A 23,061-nucleotide genomic window follows, 5' to 3' on the forward strand; every position below is an offset into this window, starting at 1 on the left:
AATATCATTTCAAGTTAAAAGTTGTGGTGAGTTGAGTGCTTTGGAAATCGTAGCTGGGGTTGACTTTCTTTTGGTTTCAGTCACTGTGTGTATTTTGATTGTTTCTAAATGTGGAGATGAGGAATTACAGGACTACTTTCTTCCTGTGTTCAGATTCATCGTGTAAAGTAATATACTAGATTCGATTGCACTGTGTGTGTGGTGTGCTTCAGGATCCTATGTGGATGAATGAAAAGCTCTCTCTCTCTCTGTTTCTCTCTCTTATATATATATAAAATATGCTGGTTCCTACCCAATGTTCAGGTCTCATTTACAGCAGCACGAAGCAGGCATTCAGATCACATTCATGTTTTAAACAGGACTGGCAGTTTCCCTCTGAAGAGATTCAGAATGTCGTCCTCCTTGGAATCCTGTGCTCTCCAGTTATTGCAAACGACCTTTTCTTTAAACAATGCCAAGAGGATTAGAGTAATGATTAGGTGAATGAACAACAGGTAACAGGCCCTCCTGGGACTGTGTCTCAATGCGCCTGTGCTGTCGGGGGATTATGAAACAAAGCTGCCTGTTCTCAGGAAGGCTTGATCTGCTGTCATTAGTGCAGGGTCAGGGCAGTGACCCTGTGACCAGGTAATAAGCCACGGAGCTCTAATGCAGCAGACAGTGTTTGCAGGGCATGCGATGTGTGGGTCTTCACGTCATGGATCTCTAGAGCCCTTCTCCAGCTCTGCAGACGTACTCCTTTTATATTCCCTTTCCTTCATTGTACTGCACTGTACCTCTGCAGACAGCCTGTTGTGTTTGAATGTTTAATTAAGCACTGCTTGAAACTGTCATGTTCGTATCTGTCCATTTAAAAGGATTTGTAAATGACTGAATCAAAAATAGTCACTGCGTTAATTACGTCTGAAATAAATCCATTCAGTTCTGGAAGCAGCTTTATCTAAATTGTATTAAATATCCTGACAGACCCAGGTTCATCTCTGCTCAGTCGTCAGCCCACCTTTCCTCTCTAGAGCGTCTCTTTTAAATAAAAAAGCCTTTATTATTTCTTGAATAGCTGAACATAACAGCTTCTCTGCAGGTTTGATATCAGATTTGCAGCAGACTTCTTGTTTTGGAGCTAACAACAAGCCCGACATTACAGCGGAAGCACAAATACCCTGTGAAATGTTTCAGGCCAAAGAATCTGCATGTCGGACGGAGTCTGTCCAGTGAGCCAGTCTGTCTGTCTCTTGCACAGTTAATTGCTCTCTGTCTGGGGGTAGGAAGTTGTATTTTTTTTTAATCAAATAAATCAATCCTCACTTCCTCAAACAAGCAGAATGTAATACCCTGGATCCTGACTGACAAACTGGTCTTCCAGCAGGAGAGATTGGAACACTATTGTTCAAGATGACGGCAGGAAACATTAAAACTGTAGCACTTAGCGATTTCAAAACCAGAACTGAACAACTGAAGTGTGACAAGCAGTACAGTACGTACAAGCCTCTCTAATGTATGGGCTGTGCAGGTCTGTGAAAATTTATGACAGACAAAAATGGCCAAAAAAAAAAGAAATGTAAAAATGTGTGTGCAAAATATATTCTTTTTAGTGCTTAATTATGCCTGTACTGTACTTTGTAATTAGCATGTTTTGTGTTGATTTAATTAATTGATTGCTTTAATTCTGTAATTCAGATTTCTTATTTTCTAACACACGTGTTATAATAGTGTACAAACGGTTTTGAAAGCACTTTGTTTTTTTTTCATGCAGGGTTGCCAGCATGCGGTAATTTGACATTGTGACTGGGACAATAACAACAGCATCTTCTGTATTGGATGGGAGGGGATGGGTTCATGCCCTTGGTGTAACAGCGCTCAATTTAATTAGGATGATATCAGGAACATCTAACCACTGCTGATTTATGAACAGGAATGAGACGCAGTATTAAATCAATGAAATTGCTGATATGCTCCGATTTGCATCCAAATGCTTCACAACCAAAGGCAGTCATTACATTACTGGCAGGAACTGCTTCGTCGGGTCTTGTGGCTTAAATCTGCCCGGGGTTTGGGACGTGCTCCTTCCAAATGGACTGAAAGGCATTGGACCATAATGAAGGGCAAGCAACAAGAGAAGTGTTGCAGCGGAGGCATTTTTAAAATGATTATTATAATACTGGAGATCATCATTTCATGCTCACAAAAGCTTAGTTGTGTTTTGTGTCAGAAACACCTTTTGGATGTATTATAGTAACAAGTCAGCACCGTTTAAATAAGTACATTATTAGGACCTAATTAACTGCAGGAAGCACATTGGTGTTTGCACTGCAACATTTAATTGTGTGAATTAAACCAAGATTTCCAATTGAATTAATTTACTTGATTTTGCATCACCTGTTCTGCACTGGTCACTCTTTAAAATAAGTGCCCTTTCACTATGAATGAATGCTAATTAAGGGTTTGGTTTAAATAACGGTGAGTGTTTAATTAATTAACATTGTGGAGAAGCTGTAAGCAGATGTTTTTTTTTTTGTGAAATGCATTATTTCTTTCCCCTCTGGAGCGTGCAGATCACAGTTCTCACCACTGCTCTCGTTTGAGAATTCCACGGTCTCCTCCTCCTCCTCCCCACTGTCCCTCCAGGATATCACCTCCACGGTTTGCAGGAATGCTCAGGACAGAGTTACGAAAGAGAGCGTGGGTTGCAGGAGGTTAGATAGCACAGCTCAGAGCCTGCAGGTAGACTCCAGCTGGCAGCGGTGCACAGCATAGAGCAGCTTGCAGTTTCACATCACTGCACCCCAGAGCTCACACAGCACCGACAAAAACAACTCCTCTGTGCACAGCAGAGCAGCTGCCATCAGAAGAGGCTCTGTGTGTTTGCTTCTGTTCCAACGGCTTGTTCTGTTTTTGAGCAGCCTGTCACATGAAAGATTTCCATGAAAGAGCCCAGCTTCTAAAATGTGTACCACTTTATGATAAAGAACAAGACTGTGTTAATGTTGTAACAAACCAAATAAGATTCAGATTCTACATTATTTATCATAATAAAAAAAAGGCTTTGTCAATGTGATGGTAAATATATGCTGTGATAACATTTGCTGATTATTTCTTTTAAGTATAGGTATGCTTGTGACAAATGATAATAGACATGTGCAATGTTTACAACAAAATAACACTCCGCACAAATACTTTTTCACATCAGAAGAAGAAACAGCATGAGCTGTCTCGTAGTTAATTATTTGCAGTTTGTTAGAATAAATAAATTCTGTGTGTGTGCGCAGCAGGGCAGAATAATGAAAATCAGGACTGGAACCTGAATCTGCATCCTGTGCAGATACAAGCAGGATTCAGACAAGGAGAACACCGTATAGACAGAGAGCTGTGCTACTGACACACAGTCTTGATAAGGGTGCAAATAGACAGTGGTGGTGGCCCTGTGTCCTAGTCACAAATGTTATAGCAGATAATGGACTAGCTTCTCAAAGCTCTTTACTTCAAATCATCGTCAGCACAGTTGTTTCAGAAAGGAAAAAAAAATCACCTGAAAAAGCTTTGCGATTCTGGCCCAATGTGCTGTTCTGAATTTAGACACATAATAAACCAGAAAGCAAATGAGAAATGATTCCATTATTTTGGTATCTCTTGTAATTTACAGTTTCTTCACATTGTGTGGTCTCCATAACTGAGCACTGGAAATGTCGTAGCTCATTGAAACAATATAACTCCCCCCCCCCCCCCCCCCCTCATAAGGGGTGCAGTCTGGCGTACGCGTTTGTTTAATACTATTCTTGGCTCTGAAGTGAAGGTGGTCAGGTGTTTCTGCAGTCTGATGAGGTGCTGCTCTGCTAAACCCTTGTCTGTTAAACTTCAGATAGTCCCTGATCCGAGGGATGAACGTTCTGGTTAGAAACGGCCGCTCTGAGCACAGTTGACAAGTGTTAGGCAGACAGGGTGGTATGAAGATTGTGGTTTAGATAACCTGTATGACACACATTAACTGCAAGAGGAGCGAGTGAGATCTGTGGGCTACTGTATCAGATACCTTCCAATGACAGACACAGCTTCTGTATAGGAAATGCTGAGAAACAAATTTTGCAGAGCGACAGCAAGTTTCTTTACTTCTGCAACTTTTTTGCTAAGGTTGACGCACAGCCAGCCAATCTGTGCTGCTCCCTGCCAGGGTGGTGTACCGGACCCAGCAAATCTTATTAAACATGCCAAGAGGCTGGCGAGGCAGCTAGCTTTTAAACATGTTCATGTTCTAGGCTGCTGCAAGTAAGTGTTGACTTTCTGTTTTAGAATTTATTCCCTGTGAAAATTACAGAACAGTAACAAGGCTTAAAGAGGGTTGTGGGAGAAGCAGATCTATGATCTAAAAAAATGATGTTTCATCTGACCAAGAACTACAGCAGCACAGCACAGCACAGCACAGCACAGCACAGTACAATACAATACAGTTTGGGTCTCTGTGCTGGGTGCGAACCAGCGACCCTGTGCACTGCAGGTGACCGTCTCAACCACAGCGCAAAAAGAGCCTCGGACAGGACAGAAACAGAGTCCGTAACGGCAGTGCATCAGCTCAACACTGCCTGTATACATCTGTATGTGGATAGTTGCGACTAGTTATGGAGACTGTTGTACTGCATGTTGTTGAGTGTGCTCTTCAGTTCTGTTCTCTCCAGTTGTTGGGGCGCATGGCTGTGCTCGGTGGGGGGGTGCCTCTGTGGAGATGAGCGAGATGGAGAGACAGTGGGGACAGACCCTGCTGTTGAGTGTGCTCTGCAGTCCTGTTCTCTCTATTTGTTGAAGCGCATGGCTGTGCTCTGTGGTGACAGACCCTGTCACTGAAACTTGGGAGGTCTTTAGCTTGTGTCACAACACGTTGTCAACAGCACTTAATGCCTTGTCACTGGTATGGCAAACGATTTACACAAGATCGCAGATTAGTGACGGGTCTTGATGCAGTAGGAGGAGGAGGACCGGGTTAAATAGCACCGCGCTACTGGGAAGCATGTGATAGTAGGATTGTTTAAGAGCCTGGGGTGAATGTTTATGCATAGACCTCAGTCGTGATGTGCAGCCTGTTGTCGTTATTATTATAGCACTTACGATTTGAGTGCTTATGATGCATGATTTTAACAATAATAGCATTTGCCTTTTACTGATCCTTGTAACTTTGCTACAATGCACAGAACAAGTTGTGTGTGTTTTACAGTTCCTGTTCAATGTTATATTTCCATTTTAACTGCCATGGAAATTTTTATTTGGAGTTTTCCACTCCAGAGGGCCCTGCTGTAAACTGGGAATGCCTTTCATTTAAACAAGTTGTACCCTGCTTCACTGTTTTCAGAAATTCAATTCTGGATTTCAAAAGGTCTCGCCTGCGAGGGACTGACTCATTCATCGATCCTTTACTTTGAGGAACCTGATTCCAGTCTGTTTTTTGGCCAACATTTGTATATTTTACTTTAGTGCGCTGAACCTTACCTGGCCATCACAGTGGGTCACAGTCTATTATGCTAAGAGCTTGTCAGTTTCATTTAATTGAGTATTTCTCGTACTGGAGATTTCCTAAGTGAAGTTAATAATTGCAAACCTGCATAGAAAATTGGACATTTAAAACTATCAAACTCGTTTTGAATGAAAAAGAAGTTGACTTGACTTTGTATTTATAGGCCCCTTTTGATTTCTGATTTCCACACACTTTCAGAATTTCCAGGATCCTGCGGTGTCAAAGGATAAGATCCAGTGCATCCGTGTGACAGGTTGAGATAAGAGGCAGACAGAGAGAGGCTGGAACAGGCAGGAACACAGACAGGAACTCGCCGGGCCTGATATCATAGTCTTCATTCTCATTCACCAAAGCCACTGCTGTTAATTCTGTCAGGGTTAATTACGAGGAATTAAGAAGCTGCATTTAACAGACTGTAACTTTCGCACTCCAATACAGTGCTAGCTGTGGCGTGAGGAGACTTCATCATTAATGTGCTCCCCTTAGGGCTGCTGAATGCGGCTTCATGAATGTGACTCACAATCCTCACTCAGACCCCCTGTAGAGTCAGCAGCATTGCAGGGAGATGGACCCGCCATCACATTCCTCTACTGTTAACCCTTCCACGCCTCATCCTCCAGACAGCCACTCACACGTGCAGCTCTGAACAAGCAAATAAATACGTCAAACAAACTAACTAACAAGCAAACACAATTGCAAATAAGTGTCATCTATCCTTAATCACCACTGATGCATGCAAATGAAACATGACTGATAGAAATGATGCAGTTATTAAATGCATCAACAAGTCAGTAATTGCATTGACTTCTGAAACTAATGTGACTCTCCTGGTATCCTGAGAAAGAAATCAAGCTAATTTAAACTCTACAGGTAAAGGTGTTCTGCAGTTGGAGATTGTCAGGGAATTGTCTTGTGGATGGTGAAGTATTGTTGGGACACCCTTGGAAATGAAACAGTTTGGTACAAGGATTTAAGGATCACCTGAATGTTCAAGATTGATCTAATTTCTCCCATTTGACCGAGCTGTGTGAGGTGGTAGAGCGCTGCTGTACACAAGATTCTAAATTCCAGTGTCAGCCCATCTACTGCAGCATTCCTGGGGGCTGAATGCCTGTCCCTTTATATGTCTGTCCTGTCCTGGGTGTCAGTGAGTCGCTGCTGAGGTAGAACCTGGGTCCCTCGCTGTGCAGCCTAGGGGCTTTATCTACTGAGATACTGAATAAAGTCACTTTGCTGGCATGGCCTGCCCCAGGTTCATTCGTCCAGTATCTGACCCAGGGTTTGCTGTTGCCTTCTCTTGCATTAAAAATAGTTGCATGGGTTTGGATTTGAACCGGTCCCTTCTCCATGCAGCTGGCACTGTCTCTGCTGTTTCTTTCATCCTTTCTGTTCGTAAGCATTAGTATGCACATGTGTTCTTGACAATCCTCTGCATTTAAAAGCATAATAAAATGTTATAAGTTGGGTCTATTAAGCTTTGTGCATTGTTTTGCAGTACTAATTTAATATTTATTGATTATTGTCCAAACTCTATAGGTTATATTCAGCATGTAAGATATCATTATGTATAACTGTATGTTTGTGATACACAGGCCTGTGTATTATTTTTTTTAACATGTTTTTTTCAAGGTGCATTATTATGCGTTCGATTCTCTTTATTTCCGTGCTAGTTTCTTTTCCCCAGTTAATTAAACAAGTTCATGAACTGGGAGTTGCTGCCAGCATCTTGTGCCGCATTCAAAGCATTTGACTGTCTGCACTTAGAGGCCGTACTGGCAACACCACACCACATTTCCTCGTTAACTTCACAGAAGACAGACTCTAGTAGCTGAACTCCTAAACCCGTGTCACGGCTTAGAGTCTCTTCAGATCTTACTGATGTCTCTCTGCTTCAATGTGATCCAGCAGCATGGCTGGCATCTTTCTTCATTTGCTGTCTAATGTCATTGCTTGGGCTGCCGAGCGACCATGATGGTCCTGCAGTTTATTAAAATGTGTTGGATATGCATTGAGAGACTCTGAGCAGCCACTTGAGTATTCCATTAGTAACACTGCAGATTTGGGTAGCTTTAAAGAAGCAGCACGCATATATATATATATATATATATATATATATATATATATATATATATATATATATATATATATATATATATATATAATTTGCTTATTACTGTCTTTTACAAAGCATATTAAAAACCATATTCTTATTCCAGAACTGTACTTTGTTCTTTTAAAATGTGCATAATGTAATGACTGCCCGTGGGCAGCAGTATTCCCACAGATGATTTGGGCCACGTTTGTGCCACAGGCATGAATACATTCTGAACGTTCTTCCTCGTCAGTGTGCTGATACAGTATTCTAGAGCAAGAAATGACACTCTGTGCATCTAAAGCACAGAACCCAAACACAGTTCTGATGAGAAAACCAAACGTGCACGCTCAAAGGGTCCTGCAGTAAACTATACACTACGATCATTTCAGGTCGGCTATCGAAACATATTTATATTAACTACTGTAAGTGACCATTTCATGTGAACATACATGGAATCACACTAAAATCTGCCATAGCTCAAACTGCTATGCAATGGGAGTCTTCAATGTATACATTTCTACAATAAATAATTGTAAGAGATTCTGATGACTCACTGTAAACCAGTTCATATCTCTTAGTAGACGTCCAATAAATAAATAAGTACATGCTTGTTTTTGTCAGGAAGCTCTGCTCATATTGAGCGGTCTGTGAACTTGCTGATGATATTTACAGTGGCCCTGGGTATGTTATTTAGGAAAATAAAGTCTCTTGGGGTCTGATTTTCAGAAGCATTTGTTTGGGTGTTAGGCTTGCTGTATTGCCTGCTGCAATGCTAGAGTTATTTCTTCTGTCATGGTGGTTCGTGTCTGAGCCTGGGTGCTTGAGGTTGAGCAGTCTAGGCTCAGTCTTGAAGTACATGTACTTGTTACGGCTTCCCACAAGTTGCTGTATGCAGTGTTTCATGTTCTTCTCAGCTGCTTGTCTCTGAATTCCTATGATACAGCACTGGGTGTGAAAGAAAGCCAAGGGAAAGTAGCCATAAGTACAAATGTTTTCACAAACTCAGCCGGCTTTGAGGGTTTCGCTTTTTAGTTTTATGCTCCAGTAGCCTGTTGGATGAGTGCGGCCTGCAAGGGCTCCGGGACGTCTCGTCCCTTGTCCTTTAGGAAAATTGGATTTGACCTTTTACTAATTGTGGCCGTTACTTAACTGGCAACATCCTCAATGAAAAGAAGCAATCAATGAAGTTAACCCTTGGAGTGCTGGGGGGCTCTGCACAGAGGAGCTGCAGTCTAGGAGCCTGTCCTTGGAGGCCTCTCCTTCGCAGTCCTGGTGTCTGGGTCTGAACAGGTTTCCATGGAAACCAGAGAAGACTTAATGCAGCTGGAGACCTAAATTGTATTATTTTTATAGAGAGCTGTGCGATAGGAACTCTGTTTATGTTGGTACACTAATTGAAATGACCACGTCCGTAGTGAATAGACTTGGAGCAGCCAGTGCTCTCTTGCTTGTTTAGCAGCTGGAAGATCCAGGTCACATGTAGTACCGCGTTTATTTATAGAATGCTGTTTCTTTTGTTCATGGGCATGGGCATCAGGCAATCTACTACAGTATATGTATGCTATATTTCTGTACACTATAAGGTGTGTGTATGCAATAAAACAAAAAGCTTAGGGTTGAAATCACTCCCCTTTTTAATGTCTTATTGTTTACCGTTTTTATTTTGTGCATTACCACACTAGACTGCCAAATACTAGAATAGGCACTTTATGATTCTCACTCACTCTCACTACCTTTTTCATAAATCAGGTAGAAGCACGTAAACAGGGATTCTCATGGCTCCTCAGCCTGTTTAACTCAGCGCTGACCCTGCTGCTGCAGAGCTGCCAGTAACCTTTAATTCTAGTTGATTTTGCAGAATAGCAGTAGAATCAATATATTTACATTCTAGTAGAGACAGAGAGAGACTGTGCAAGTAGTGAGGAAAGCAGCATCCCTGCTTGCTAGCTCGACTGGTACAGTTTAAGCAGTTCATCAGTGAGTTATCACAATGAAGCAGTCAGTCAGGGCTGGCAGGTTTATCTCTATCCCTGCAGTGGAGAGATGATAGAGATACACTGCACTATAATTCTAGTCTCTCTGATAAAGCTCCTGGCCGTTGATGGTCTTTTTTTCTTATCATCTGGAAACATAGGTTGTGTGTGTGTGCTTACCGAATTGCCATGCAGGCTTCAATTCAACATCATGGACGTTTCTGTGCTAAAGCCCTCAGTAGAGAGAGCTTTTCCCAAGCTGTTTCAATGAGAAAGATGTGCCCTTTAAATCATTGCATGTGTGGGGCAGGTCCTGGGTAGTGGAAAATTCCTTCAGTGATAAGTACGATAATCTCTGACACAGGCTGTTATACGAGGGCACGCTCCTTTAAAAGACCAGGCAGTAAGTTACCCATGTGCCTAGCAGTCCTGTGTACAGTGAATACAAGAACAGAGATGATGCAGTGTACAGCAGAACTGTGAACATTTCATTGTTGTGCACAGTACCAAGAGCACCATGATAAGTTAACACCAGTTTTTTGTTTTAAGAATGGAGCACATTTTGGCTCAATGTCTTTTTTAATTTATTGATGACAAATTCACTTCTTTTTTTTACGGCTGTTAGTTCAGATGAATTTTTTCGTTGGCTGTGCATGGTACAATGCATCTTGTATTAAAATGAAAGAAACGCTTGAGCTACTGAGACTTGTTGTGTCTTCAGGGGCAAGGCGGTGCAGAAAACCGCACTTCCCCCAGGGGGCATTGTGGTCCCACAGGGCACAGATGAAATATTGAAAAAGAAAACGTCATTAATAATTGATATTTAGAGAGCGTGCTTTGAAAGTCTGAAGTTTTCTGATTACCGGTACATGTACAGTAAGCAGTTACTGTATGTCTTAAGAGCACTTCACACAAAGACTGTTATTTCAGTGGGGGGGGGGGGGGGGGGGGGGGGGGGGGGCAACACTGAACAATAGAGGCTTTGAAAAAGAACAGACATGGGAAAATAATGACACCCATTTTGTCCTAGTTCTGAACAGCAGCATTTTATGACCAGTGATTTTCAGCCCCACCCCCCATGCTGCTGCTGTGCCATGTGGAAGCAGTGTTCTTGCATTATGCACTTAACCATATGAGTGTGCAGCCTGCTATTGAGCTTGCTGTGGACTGTGAAACAGCCTATTACTGGTGCATTTCAGTACTAGAGGTAATCTTTAGATCATTATTATTGATGAGTCACTCTCAGAATGAGTCAAATTATATATATATATATATATATATATATATATATATATATATATATATATATATATATATATATATATATATATATATATATATATAATAATATTAATGCCTGGTCCATTATATGGCTTGGTCTAATCCCTGGGCATATTTTATATGCTATTATTAGGCACTTTTAATGGCTTATTGGAAGACAAAAAAAAACATACAAACTATTTCCAGTATGTTTGTGGTTTGCCAACTATAAACCATGAAAACAGCCATCTGTAGTTTCCATAGTGACAGGACTATTTGCATACAGTGGGAGATGGGAAACTAGATAGTGGATATAAATAGAGTGGGGAGGGCATGAGCACTTGCACCTGTGTGTGTTTGTGTGCATGTGAGTCCAGGCTAGCTCGAGTCAAGGCTCTCTCATCTTGATCCAGAGCCAAGCTGCAGTCAAACTTGATAAATATGTCTTGGGTGGAATTTAGCAACATAATGGGTCTTTGTGGAGCCGTCCCACATGGTATCAATTGAACCCCATTCGGAGACCTGATCGGTGCCAGTGCAGGAGAGGAAGAGCTTGGATAGAGGGGGGGGGGGGGGGGGGGGGGCAAAGGATATTAGACTGGATTAGAGAGAGAATGCTGCTTGACCGCCCTCAACACGCAGCTCTGATACTGTATTAGAGATGAGAAGGGGGTTGAAATCTCACTCACTGACAATGCCATGTGTCTGTGTGTGTGTGTGTGTGAGTGTGTGTGTGAGTGTACTGTGCAGTGCGTCTGTGTGTGTGTGTGAGTGAGTGTACTGTGCAGTGTGAGTGTGTCTGTGTGTGAGTGTACTGTGCAGTGCGTCTGTGTGTGTGTGTGTGTGAGTGTACTGTGCAGTGAGTCTGTTTGTGTGTTTGTGTATATGTGAGTGTACTGTGCAGTATGCGTGTGAGTAAGCATTTGATCACTGATTCTGTGTACAACACTTTTTAAAAACGCTTCCTTACATCTTATTTAAGGAGCTTGGATTAGCACATATACAGCATCTTCTCCTAATGTCTGTCTATCTGTATCTGTAGAGTTTGGGCTAGAATTAGGGTCTAGTCTGCATCGTACAGTGTGGCTCCTTTTACTTGTACAGTTGTGCTCTACACATTGTTCTTGAACCACATTCAGGGTCAATGAGATCAGGAATGATGCAGATTTTCCCTTCAACAAATTGTTGCATTGATAGTTATTGCTGTATATGTATGTCATTTTTATAAAAATGAGCAAAGATTGAAAAGGTTTTATTCTTTGCTTTCTAAATACAGTGGACTCTAGAGCCTGTAGAACTACTTCTGGAAATGCCACTCTGTAATGTGATGTACATATCGAATTGTGAGCAGAAACAGTGAAGGGTATCCTTATATCAAATTTACTTGAGGTCCAGATGTAGCTTATTGCTGGTCCTAATGAAAACGCTTCCCTCTTTTGCAGGCAAGTGTCACGGGACAAGACAGACATACATAGCGACTATATTCATTTCCCAAGAACCCTGATCTTTGCAATACTGTGAAGTTTAATGATAACTGCGGTTGGTGGAAATGCAGTCTCGCATCGACCATCCCAAGGGAACTGTGTTTTTGAGGGTTTTTTTAATATATAAATCATTTGAAAGAGAGCGCGTGAGAGAGGGTTCACCACAGTGATTGATGACTCCATCGTAACGTCTCGGTTCCAGGGTCCTTACTGCAGGCCCGCTGCTTATCTCTGTGGGAGGAAGAAGCTGTGTGTGTTGGGGGACTCTGTTTAATCAGCGAGCGCTGTGACATGGAGAATGCATAAACCCTCGGAGCCACTGGTTTCTTTCGGATTCACTCATGCCGGTGCTAAGTGCACGTCTCTGATAACATTAATAATAGCTGAGCATATGTGCAGCATCTCCTGTTCTTTGTGGCTGTAGATTGTGACTTTGTGGTTATGCACTACCTGAGAGTCTTGTTTTTATTTATTGAAGTCGTGATGCAGTGAGCAGCTTGCAGGAGGTCGTTCCTGCCAGAGTAGTATTTAAAGTAAGTAAATGCACAGTCATTTGCAATCTTTTGTTAGCCCTGCTGGTCTCTCTGTACAGTAGTTGAAGTCATCAGAGGAAGTTTTAAGTCGGTCCTGGATGACACTGTAGTTGCTTTTCTACATGGATGCAATGTTTGAGCATAAGAGCTAACATTAAAGAGGGCTGGTGAAACGTGCGTTGACCAGACAGAGCCCTTTCTTCAGTTTAACTAGATGTTTTATAATTTAATTGTTTTCAGTTACTGATTAATAAGCCACTGTTACAGTGGTAAGGGAGCAGACTCTGTCAATGAAGGATGGCCAGGCAGGGTTTTATTTAGGATACTGTAGATCATAGGGTTTTATTTCTCCAACAGAATTCAGATTTAAAGACTGAAAACAGTTCAGTTATTATAATGTAATAAATATAATAATATTTTTGCAGGTGTGCAGATTATATTTTTGGGATGATTATTACTAAAGAGGTTGTATTCTGATCAAAAATGGTTGGATAAATGAATTGAAGAATATTTTATTTTTATTTTGTTGGTGAATGGCTCACGGTTCAGTATGTGTGCTATACTTTGAGTTCTCAATTAGATATATGTTTGAGTTCACAGTTAGGTAAATGTTTGAGTTCACAGTTACAGATATTTTTGTGTTCACAGTTAGGTAAATGTTTGAGTTCGCAGTTAGATCTATGTTTGAGTTCACAGTTAGTTGTATGGCGATGGTACACGACAAAGGAAAAAGAAAACAAGAAAGAGAAGCAAAGCAAAGTTAATGAAGATTTTCTTCAAAGTTGAGTCAAAAGGGGAAAGGAAAACGAAATGTGTTTAAAAGGGCCTTGGGTTGTTCCCTGTCCAGTCAGTCAAATTCAAGATGAATGCAAGAGTCCTTCTTATTAATTTCCATTCCCAGTGAGCTGAACCCAGTGCTCCTCCCCTGTAGTCTTCCTGGGAGCTGGAATGTCCAGATAAACACGTGCTGCAGGGGTCCCCAATTCCGAGGGAAGATTAGAGACACTGCCTGTAAGGAAATTTAAAGCTGTACTTTTTCTTTGTTTAAGCATATGCATTGGCCTATCTGTAGGAGTAGTGGTGATGTCATCACAGATGTCTAGACATTAGTAATTGGTTGTTTTTCTGGTAAGCAGTCTTATTTATTTCCATTCCTTTGAACAAAGACATCCCCTGTATTGTACTGTTTGCACTTCATTCGGCCAAGAATAAGGCACCTCAATTGAACCTCTTATTTACCTTTATTGATCTAAAAAGAAATGAATGATGAACTAAAAGATTTTCAAGGGTTTCAAGGGTACCTACATCATTCCAGTCACACAGACAACACCTACCCTTTAAAGCCCTCTGTTTTAACAAACCGTGCCATTGAACTGGTCAGTGCTTTCCTTGTTTTAGCACCTTGTTTCCAAGGGGGTCCTGGGAGACAGTGGCAGTAACAGAGCTCAATGACTTCTTAACCAGTTAACCCAACTGATCTGAAGCTACATAATGATGAACAGGTTGGGACAGCAATGTGTAAACTGGCTTCATACACAAACAGAAGCCAGTATGATTACAATGATGAACACACAGCTTTTCATTGAGCTCAGACCTCAGCACTGCCCGAAAACGTTCCAGAATCCGGAGTGGTCTGGTGGTTAAAGAAAGGGGCTTGTTGCCAGGAGCTTCCCAGTTCTGTCCCGGCTCAGCCACTGACTCACTGCGTGCAATCCTGAGCAAGTCACTTAACCTTGTTGTGCTCCGTCCTTCTGATGAGACTGCGGCAGCAGCTGTGATGCATGTTTCACCCCCCTAGTCTCTAAGTCTGATAAAGGTGTCTGCTAAATGACTAATAATAATAACACTGGATAGAACTGCACAAACACTGTGTTCCGATGCAGCCGGCTCAGGTACCAAGCACAGCCATGAAGTTCACAAAGTGCATTTCCACTCCACTGCTAACTGCTTTTATTACTGCACAGCCTGTGCTCTGTGAACAATAGCACGCTTCCATAATCTTACTGAGCAGCAAGCGGGCTCATTGAAAACAGAAAGGGATTACCATTCATCCACAGTGTGTCATGGACAGTCCTGTTGCAATGCAGATTTAAAGAGGAGGCAAATAAGAAACAAAAAAAAAAAAAAATAGGAAGTTCAGACAAAATATATATGTTTAGGTAAATTGGATTATTTCTTGAAGAAATAAACAAAATATACTTGATATTACTATAGTGTACAGTACCTGGAGTTCAGGTGCAGTAGTAAAGAAATAATGGTGCAGGTTTGCTTTATTAGCTTAACTGTTGTGCCTTCCTCAAATCATCTCTTTAAATTTTGTTTCCTTGTGTGCTTGATTTGCCTATTTTTGCCTATTCTTGACGATATGCAGTAAGATTTAAATATAATAAAGAATATATTCTATTGTTTAAAGCTCGGGTTTATATCGATTTGGAATAGTTTTTGTTCCTTGCTTTGGCTGTTTATTCAGCAGCGTGCTGCAGTTAGCTGCACTAAATTAAATTCAGTTCTTACCAAATAGCTTTTCTGTATCCGGCCAAAATGCCAGAGCAGATTTAAAAAAAAAAGAAAAAAAAAAAGTTGAGAAATGCTGTGAAAAAACAACTATTTCCTGTTCTTTTCAGCCCATGAAGACCCAGGAGAGCTTGCCTAATCAGAATGTCACTGGGTGAGAAGGCCTTGTTCCTGGCAGGGAAATCTTGGACTCACTCAGTTTATTTTGGGGTTGTAAGTGGCTTCACTGAGGTCCACTCCTACTTGTTGTAACACAAAGGCTCATCAATACAGTTGATCGGTTTTTACTTCAGGGTAATCATTACTATGAATTCAATGGGAAAACCTGTTTTGGTTCATACATCATTTCTCTATTTGAGTTTCTGGCAAATCTACAGCATTAATCACGGTTTGTTTACCCTTAGCAGAAATACAATAAATCAGTGAAATCACTGAATACAATCCCAGCGAATCACCGTAGCCTGCAGTTAGCACTGGAAGTGGTGATTATATATTCATTAAAATAAAGTGCATTGTTCTAAATAGAACATGCATTAAACGAGAGTCTGAAGCTTTAATTGTACAGATCGCTTTAAATGTAGTGTTCCATTTTATCAGGAGTAATGATCTGTAGCACAATAACACATAATGTGTGCATTCAAATATAATAAGTGTGCTTGCTGTAAATGCATGTGTATTGACGAGTCTATCATCACGTAATTATACGTATCTGAACTTGAAGCCTAATTCAAAGTGATATTGTCATGGATCTCATTCTGGAATTGTATTAATTGTCTCTCCCGTTCATCTCTACCTCTTCCAGTCTTAACAATTGTTCAACCAACCACTTATACTGTAGTCATTTACATCTACTGACTGCTTATCAGTTCTAAAGATAATGGATATGTCTCTGCTGTATTATAAAAGACCACTTGTTATTTCCAAGTGTGAATTATAATACAGCGTGTTGCTTCTCTTTCTCACTCATTTCCACAGTTTAATGGAACTGAGTTTCTTTTATTCATTAACAGGCGCTACAGTGCATTGCAAGGTCTGCTTGCTAAATTGGGTGAAGTCTGGAGTTCTCTTTCAATATGTATAGCGTGGCATAGTGTAACCCAATGCCAGGAATCCTTCCTAATTTGCCGCTGCGTTGGTTTCCCATAGTGTCCAGCATGCTCCTCTCTGAAATGGAAATTGCATTGATTGAACCAGGAGAGATTTTTTTAACCGCAGAGTAAGGACACCAGACAGGTACATTTTATAAAAGGGCAGCTCTGCTCTCTAATGACACTGGTGTAATCTAACACCGATGAGGACAGTAATAGACAATCACAACAAACCACAACACAGATACACTGGACAGCAGCAGTGCAACGCAGCTCTAAGGAAGTTCAGGTGTCAAGTGTCTTTATTGATGCTTTATAACTACCTTCCTGCTCGCTTAGCCAGAAGTAGGGTTAAACACATGAGGGTACAGAAAGTAAAGGGGAGGAAATGTTTGAAATATTGCAGCTGGTACAGAAACAGCACCTTCCTGATTTCAGCAACTCCTGCTGGGAGTGGAAAGCTAGCAGCTGCAATCGGCATGTTGTATAGGTCAGGGTTGCAGCCGGGCACGGTCACAAACATACTAACACTGAAACCCTGTGTGCTTAAAAGAGAAGAGCTTTTAACCACAATTCATTTTCAATATACTGTTATAATATGAATGCCATGACAGGCCTTCCAGCCACCACTGCTCCCCATTCTGTGGGTCAAATCAATAATAATAATAATAATAATAATAATAATGCAAGAGTCCACCTTCACCATTAGAGATAGATAATCAGGTCCTTAGAATTATAAACTGCTAAAGTAATCCTCGCGAGGGGCTAAATGCTTAGCTGTAGTTTTAATTAGCCAGTGCTTCACGTTAATAATTGCTGTTTAAATCAGAAATCTGTGACTGCTGTTCACTGTTAAATCCTAATAGTGGAGCCGTTCGGTCCTTATTGTATCTCGCCATGTGAGGCTTTCATTGGATCTCCACACAGCGGCGAGGATGGAAAAAATTAAATTGCTTGGAGCTGTTTGGTTATCTTCTAAGTGAAGTGGAGCTCAGCTGAGATTAAATTCATTCAGTTTACCGCAGATTTCAATGGTGGCTATTTTATGTTATGTCGGGGAGAGAATAAGGTGGGGGGTGGGGTTATGGGTGTAGCAGCAAATGGGGAGCCTGCGATCTGCTATTTAAATTGTCATCTGGAAATTGCAGTCTAATTTAACTGATGCAAAACAAAGAACAACAAACAGAATGCAGGCTGGGTGCACGCTGGTGTGATACAGAATGCAGGCCGGGTGCACGCTGGTGTGATACAGAATGCAGGCTGGGTGCACGCTGGTGTGAAGCAGAATGCAGGCCGGGTGCACGCTGGTGTGAAGCAGAATGCAGGCCGGGTGCACGCTGGTGTGATACAGAATGCAGGCCGGGTGCACGCTGGTTTGAAGCAGAATGCAGGCCGGGTGCACGCTGGTGTGATGCAGAATGCAGGCCGGGTGCACGCTGGTGTGAAGCAGAATGCAGGCTGGGTGCACGCTGGTGTGATGCAGAATGCAGGCTGGGTGCACGCTGGTGTGAAGCAGAATGCAGGCCGGGTGCACGCTGGTGTGAAGCAGAATGCAGGCCGGGTGCACGCTGGTGTGAAGCAGAATGCAGGCCGGGTGCACGCTGGTGTGATGCAGAATGCAGGCCGGGTGCACGCTGGTGTGATGCAGAATGCAGGCCGGGTGCACGCTGGTGTGATGCAGAATGCAGGCCGGGTGCACGCTGGTGTGATGCAGAATGCAGGCCGGGTGCACGCTGGTGTGATGCAGAATGCAGGCCGGGTGCACGCTGGTGTGATGCAGAATGCAGGCCGGGTGCATGCTGGTGTGATACAGAATGTAGGTTGGGTGCACGCTGGTGTCCCTGTCGCATGTCACGCAGGGGGCTGTCAGTGCAAGTAGAGGCTCATTTCACTTTCTCTTTTGGTTTTAATCATCTCCACAGCTTTACAAAGGTGGTAGTTCACAGCGTTGAGGGACCAGAGCTCTTCTGTGGAGTCTGTGACAGCCGGTGTGAATTTGATCTATCAGTCTGTCGTGTCTGGCTGCTAGGTGCGCAAAGCGAGCTGACATAAAGATAAGTGACATGTTGCTGTCATTACTGCGAGGGGCCGTCAATCTCTCTCCTATTTATTTCTTTTCTAAGGAATTGTCTGTTGTGCCAAAACAGCCACTATTTCTTTTTCTTTCCAATCCTCCTTTCAGAAATTTGGTGATGGATGAAGTGCTCTGGAAAAAAAAAATCCTGGGTCTGTTTACAGAGCCTGAGTGACTCAGAGCAAAAGGACAGCTTACAGACAGGCCAAAATTCTCTCCCTGTCACACAGTCAGTGGCACCGAGTTCAGAGGCAATGACAGCAGAGCAGGAATGACAATACACTGAAGTGTGTGATGCAGAGCACGATGCTTGGGACACGATACAATACATGCATGACTTGTGACATGGTGCGCCTGCCTAATAGCATCCAATAATTATTAATGAGGTTATTTTCTTTAGTGTCATTCATTTGGTGGACTGCCATTAGCTCTGCTGGTGGTTTAGTTATATGTAGGCTTTGGCAGTACAAAGAGTTTCATCCCTAAACAGCAAACTGGCACTACTAAATACTGTACAATAGGGATATGAAACATTTTTTTAGTTTGTTTGTTTTATTTTAGGCTGCAATTTTTAACATGCACGGAGATCTATCAGCAAGACTGTATCAATCTGTGACATAAAATGGACAGAATTAACATAGAGCAACTAACAGCTACTTTAGAAATATCTGTTTGCTTAACTATCTGTGTGCAATTTCCAGCTCAGGGTTGCAGTAAATGGTGTACCATATTTATTTGTAATACCAGTAATGCAGTATTGTATATTAGTTCATAAAAGGTTGTCCCTCTTAGTGGAGGAAATGAAACTGGAGACTCACTTATGGAATTCCTGTTTCATTATGTAAATGAAGAGGCTGATGGAGCAGGATTGATTGGCAATGTCCCTAGTACTTCTCTCCAAGTCCAGGCTTCAGTCTAATCAGCCTTTCGCACACTGGGGCCAGTAATTAAACCCAGACATCTCAGAGAGGCAGTGGGACCAGTGCACCTCGCATTAAAATGATGAGAAAGAAATATAAGGTACTTAAAAGCTGCTTCAACAGATGCCTTCATTGCCAGAATCCTCCATTAAAGGGCTTGTCCATTGGGGTTGTGGGTGGCAGCTATGTCGTCCAATTGTCAATGCATCTGACAGATAATTATGGGCGCAGAACAGGAACAGTGGCCAGTGAGAATGTGAGCTGTAACACATCTAAGTGACCGACTCTGAAAGTTTAGTAGGAGGATGCATGTAACAGTAAAGATCATTTAAATATCTAGAAAACTGTATCTGAATATCTGTCTGGATATTCAGCGAAAGTTAGTAAGCTCAGTAAGTCAGGCTCTCATTAAAAGTGGCTTCCATTCTCTAAGGCATCACTGGTCTGTATAATACTATGGATGTGTGTTCTCTCTTATTACAATAGAGATCTTCAGATTATCTGCAAATTGAAATTTATTTATGAGGTTTATTTCTTGCATACCAAGTGGAATCATTCTTACAGTCCTTCCTTTTCCCTTGTGCTCTTGTCCTCACAGCCATTACGAGCAGGACCGCAATGCACTGAAGAAGAAGGAGTGGGAACGACGCACTCAGGAAGTGCAACAAGATGAGGATCTCTTCTCCTCTGGGTTTAATCTGTTTGGAGAGCCGTACAAGGTAAGAGTAGAAGTCATGAGAAAAATGGTAAAACTCCAGAGCTCACAGCATCTCATCATCCAGCGGTTTTAATACTGTACCTAGCAGCCCCAAAATGCAGTTATTTAAATAATGTTTTTCACAAAACAAGTTTCAATTAATATAAAATTTGAGTTGATCCAAAACCTGTTCTTAAATAACACCCAAGTGTTATTTAAAGACAGTTTTGTGCCAGGTGAGGGATAGAGCCACTAAATTCACTGCATTTTACCGTCCTGGGATGTTAGGGAACAGTACCACATTAAACTAACTAGCAGACTTGGTAATCACCCTGCATTACATAAAGATCACTCTAGAGTTTATATTGAAAAACATATCTGTTGTCCGTCTAGTTAAACATAATTCTGTACCTGACGCTCTTCATACAGTGTGAGAACAGTTGTAGCATTGATGTGTCGAGATGTATGGTCCCCGTGCTCTATCCAATTGTTTGGTTCATCTTTAATAACCTCAGTTGTTTTATAAGAGAAACACTGTAATCCATCACTGTCATTTGTTGACTTCATATAGAAGTGTCATCTTTCTATATTTCAACAATAAAATCCAGCATTAGACACCATATTCCGTTCTACTGTATGTGCAGTTATCTGTTAATTACGGAATTAGTCCTAGAGGGAGTTCTGTATCGCTGGGCTGTGTCTCAGTGCTCTATTTCCAGGGTGAATGGCTACTTTAAATGCTTCTCTGCTGTGCAGGAGAAAATTGCAAAGAACAAACACTTATCTGATCTTGTCTGGTGACTGCTTGTCAAAGCTAAATAGCAGCGGGCTATTTGTAATGTGCTGACAGAAGCTGCTAAAATGTAGGTTAATGTTGTTCCATTGGAAGACTTCATTTTCTACCTATTTCATTTTTGTCATGTGCATCTATCACTGCTGTTCATCTGCCTTTTGTGGTTTTTTACTGACTCACCACCTCGCTCAACCAGTGCAGTGGAACATTTTTTTTTTCTGAAATGTCCGTCTCACCTAGGATGCAGATGACAAGACCAACAGTTTTGAAGAACAGCCTTTGGAAAGATCAGCTGCCTTTGGTGAAGGCAGACAGAGTAATACAATAGCAAAGCAGCCTGGTCATTGTATTGATCACTAGATACTAGCTGGGCCCTAGTGACCTGTTGAATCTCAGCAGGGAACTGCCTAGCTAGTCTCAACTGTTCTCTAAATGTATGTTGGTCCTCCTAGCCAAGCCCATTGCAAGGCTCTTTCGAATACAAAAATAGCCCCAATTCAAGGCTAAAAGGAGCTCTAGTGCATTCAAAATCATGATATAAATCAAAGCTTATATATAATTACAGTCTTAACTTGTTACTTTCTTGGCACTTTTTTATTCTTTGAAATGCTAGTTTAGAGAATCCCACAGCCTGAATGTGTTTTTAGAAAGAGAATTGGTAAAGAACCTCCTCATCCTTCCAGGTACTCTGCCTGATTTGCATTCAGTGAAGTTGCATTACCCCTTTCTTTTGAAACCCTGTCTACCTCCAGCTGCATTCTAGCAGCACACAGAGCACACTTTACCCCAGCAGAGTGACAGTACCACATGTGTGTGATGTATCTGAATTCAAGTGCAAACAGGGAGCTCATTATATTTAGTCTTTCTGCATCGTCAGTTAATATGGAAAGATGGTGACCCTGTAGCTCGGTGTCTTGTTCAAGCACAACGCTGGTCTTATACTGTGAGAGACAGGATAAACAGTAATTATCCAGTTGTTATAAATCATATTTAACAAACACACTGTGCGCAGTTTAAATCTCAGCTGGTACTTTGGAAGCGTTGTTTTGAAGTAGTAATTGCATGTTGCTGTCCTCGCTGTCCCTTTGTTGCCTGGGCTGGAATGGACTGGAATGTGCTGTGTAAGCACACTGTATATTTACAGGTTTCTACACTATTTTTCAGCTAGTTTATAAAGATCCAGTCTAGGTTTATAACAGCTGCAGACACAGTGCATGATATGTGTATACAGTCAAATGTGATCCAGGCCATTCCCAGCTGAGACAGTAACCTCAGGATAGACTTTCGTTTTCTAACTGAATGAAGAGCCAGAGGCACCTTGATTAAGCAGCCTCTTTGTGCCCTGCTAATCCAGCATGGGCAACTGTAAACCACCCTCAACTACAGCTTCACATTAAAAACCAGCCTGTGAACTACAGATTCACTAGGAGGCCCCTGTGGGCTGCCTGCACTCTGCAGAGATCCAGCGACCGGTTGCATGTGCTCCAGCTCCACCCTGTCTGTGTGACTAGGTGTCTGTTGAGAACGACCGTTTCTGTTGATAAGTGTGGGTTTTATCAGGGTGCTAAAACCAGAGCGGAGCAATGCAGTGGCTTCGGACTTCCTCTAAAGCTTCTGTGTGTCTCATCACACAGAGTCACCAACTGCTGAGGAAAGCAGAGGTGAGATGCTTCCACACGTATACTGTATGAGCACTATGACCGAAGAATACTGACACATTGGCACTGTGACATGGTGTTTTTTTTTCAGTGTGTCCACATGCTGTGTGCTTGATATAGCATTTATACAGGAGGTACATGTCAAGAGAGAGAATGAGTATTGCCTATTGCCCTTGATTGTAGAAAGAAGCCTTCGTTATTTCAGTGCAGGAGTAGCAAGGTCTGTCTGTGCGCCTGTGTGTTCTGTCACTTGTCATGCTGATGCTCCCATCTCCCGTTAATTTCATATTGATTATCTGGTTACTTTTGCACTAGAAGGCTCTTCATGGTTATTAGCTTTTGTATTTACAGGCGCTGTTGGCACTGTGTGCACCGAGTCGCACCTTGAGCTGGATTGATTGACCAGTGGCTTTTCGAATGTGTATTCTACAGTGCCCTGGGATGCTCTGTATGAAGAGCGCTATATAAACACAAA

At 41.9% G+C, this 23,061-nt stretch overlaps 1 protein-coding gene across 7 annotated transcripts in view; it reads left to right on the forward strand.

Moving 5' to 3' along the window:
* The window catches only part of LOC121295268 (AF4/FMR2 family member 2-like), a 127,895-nt gene that overhangs the window by 14,339 nt on the left and 90,495 nt on the right, over window positions 1-23,061 (forward strand). For all 7 annotated transcript variants that reach the window (XM_041219716.1, XM_041219717.1, XM_041219718.1 and 4 more), the window contains exon 2: window positions 20,037-20,157. In XM_041219716.1, coding sequence (XP_041075650.1) covers window positions 20,037-20,157 — 121 coding nt within the window. The remainder of the gene's footprint in view (window positions 1-20,036; window positions 20,158-23,061) is intronic.

The sequence above is a fragment of the Polyodon spathula genome, chromosome 20, assembly GCF_017654505.1.
Source record: "Polyodon spathula isolate WHYD16114869_AA chromosome 20, ASM1765450v1, whole genome shotgun sequence".
NCBI classification, from domain to species: domain Eukaryota; kingdom Metazoa; phylum Chordata; class Actinopteri; order Acipenseriformes; family Polyodontidae; genus Polyodon; species Polyodon spathula.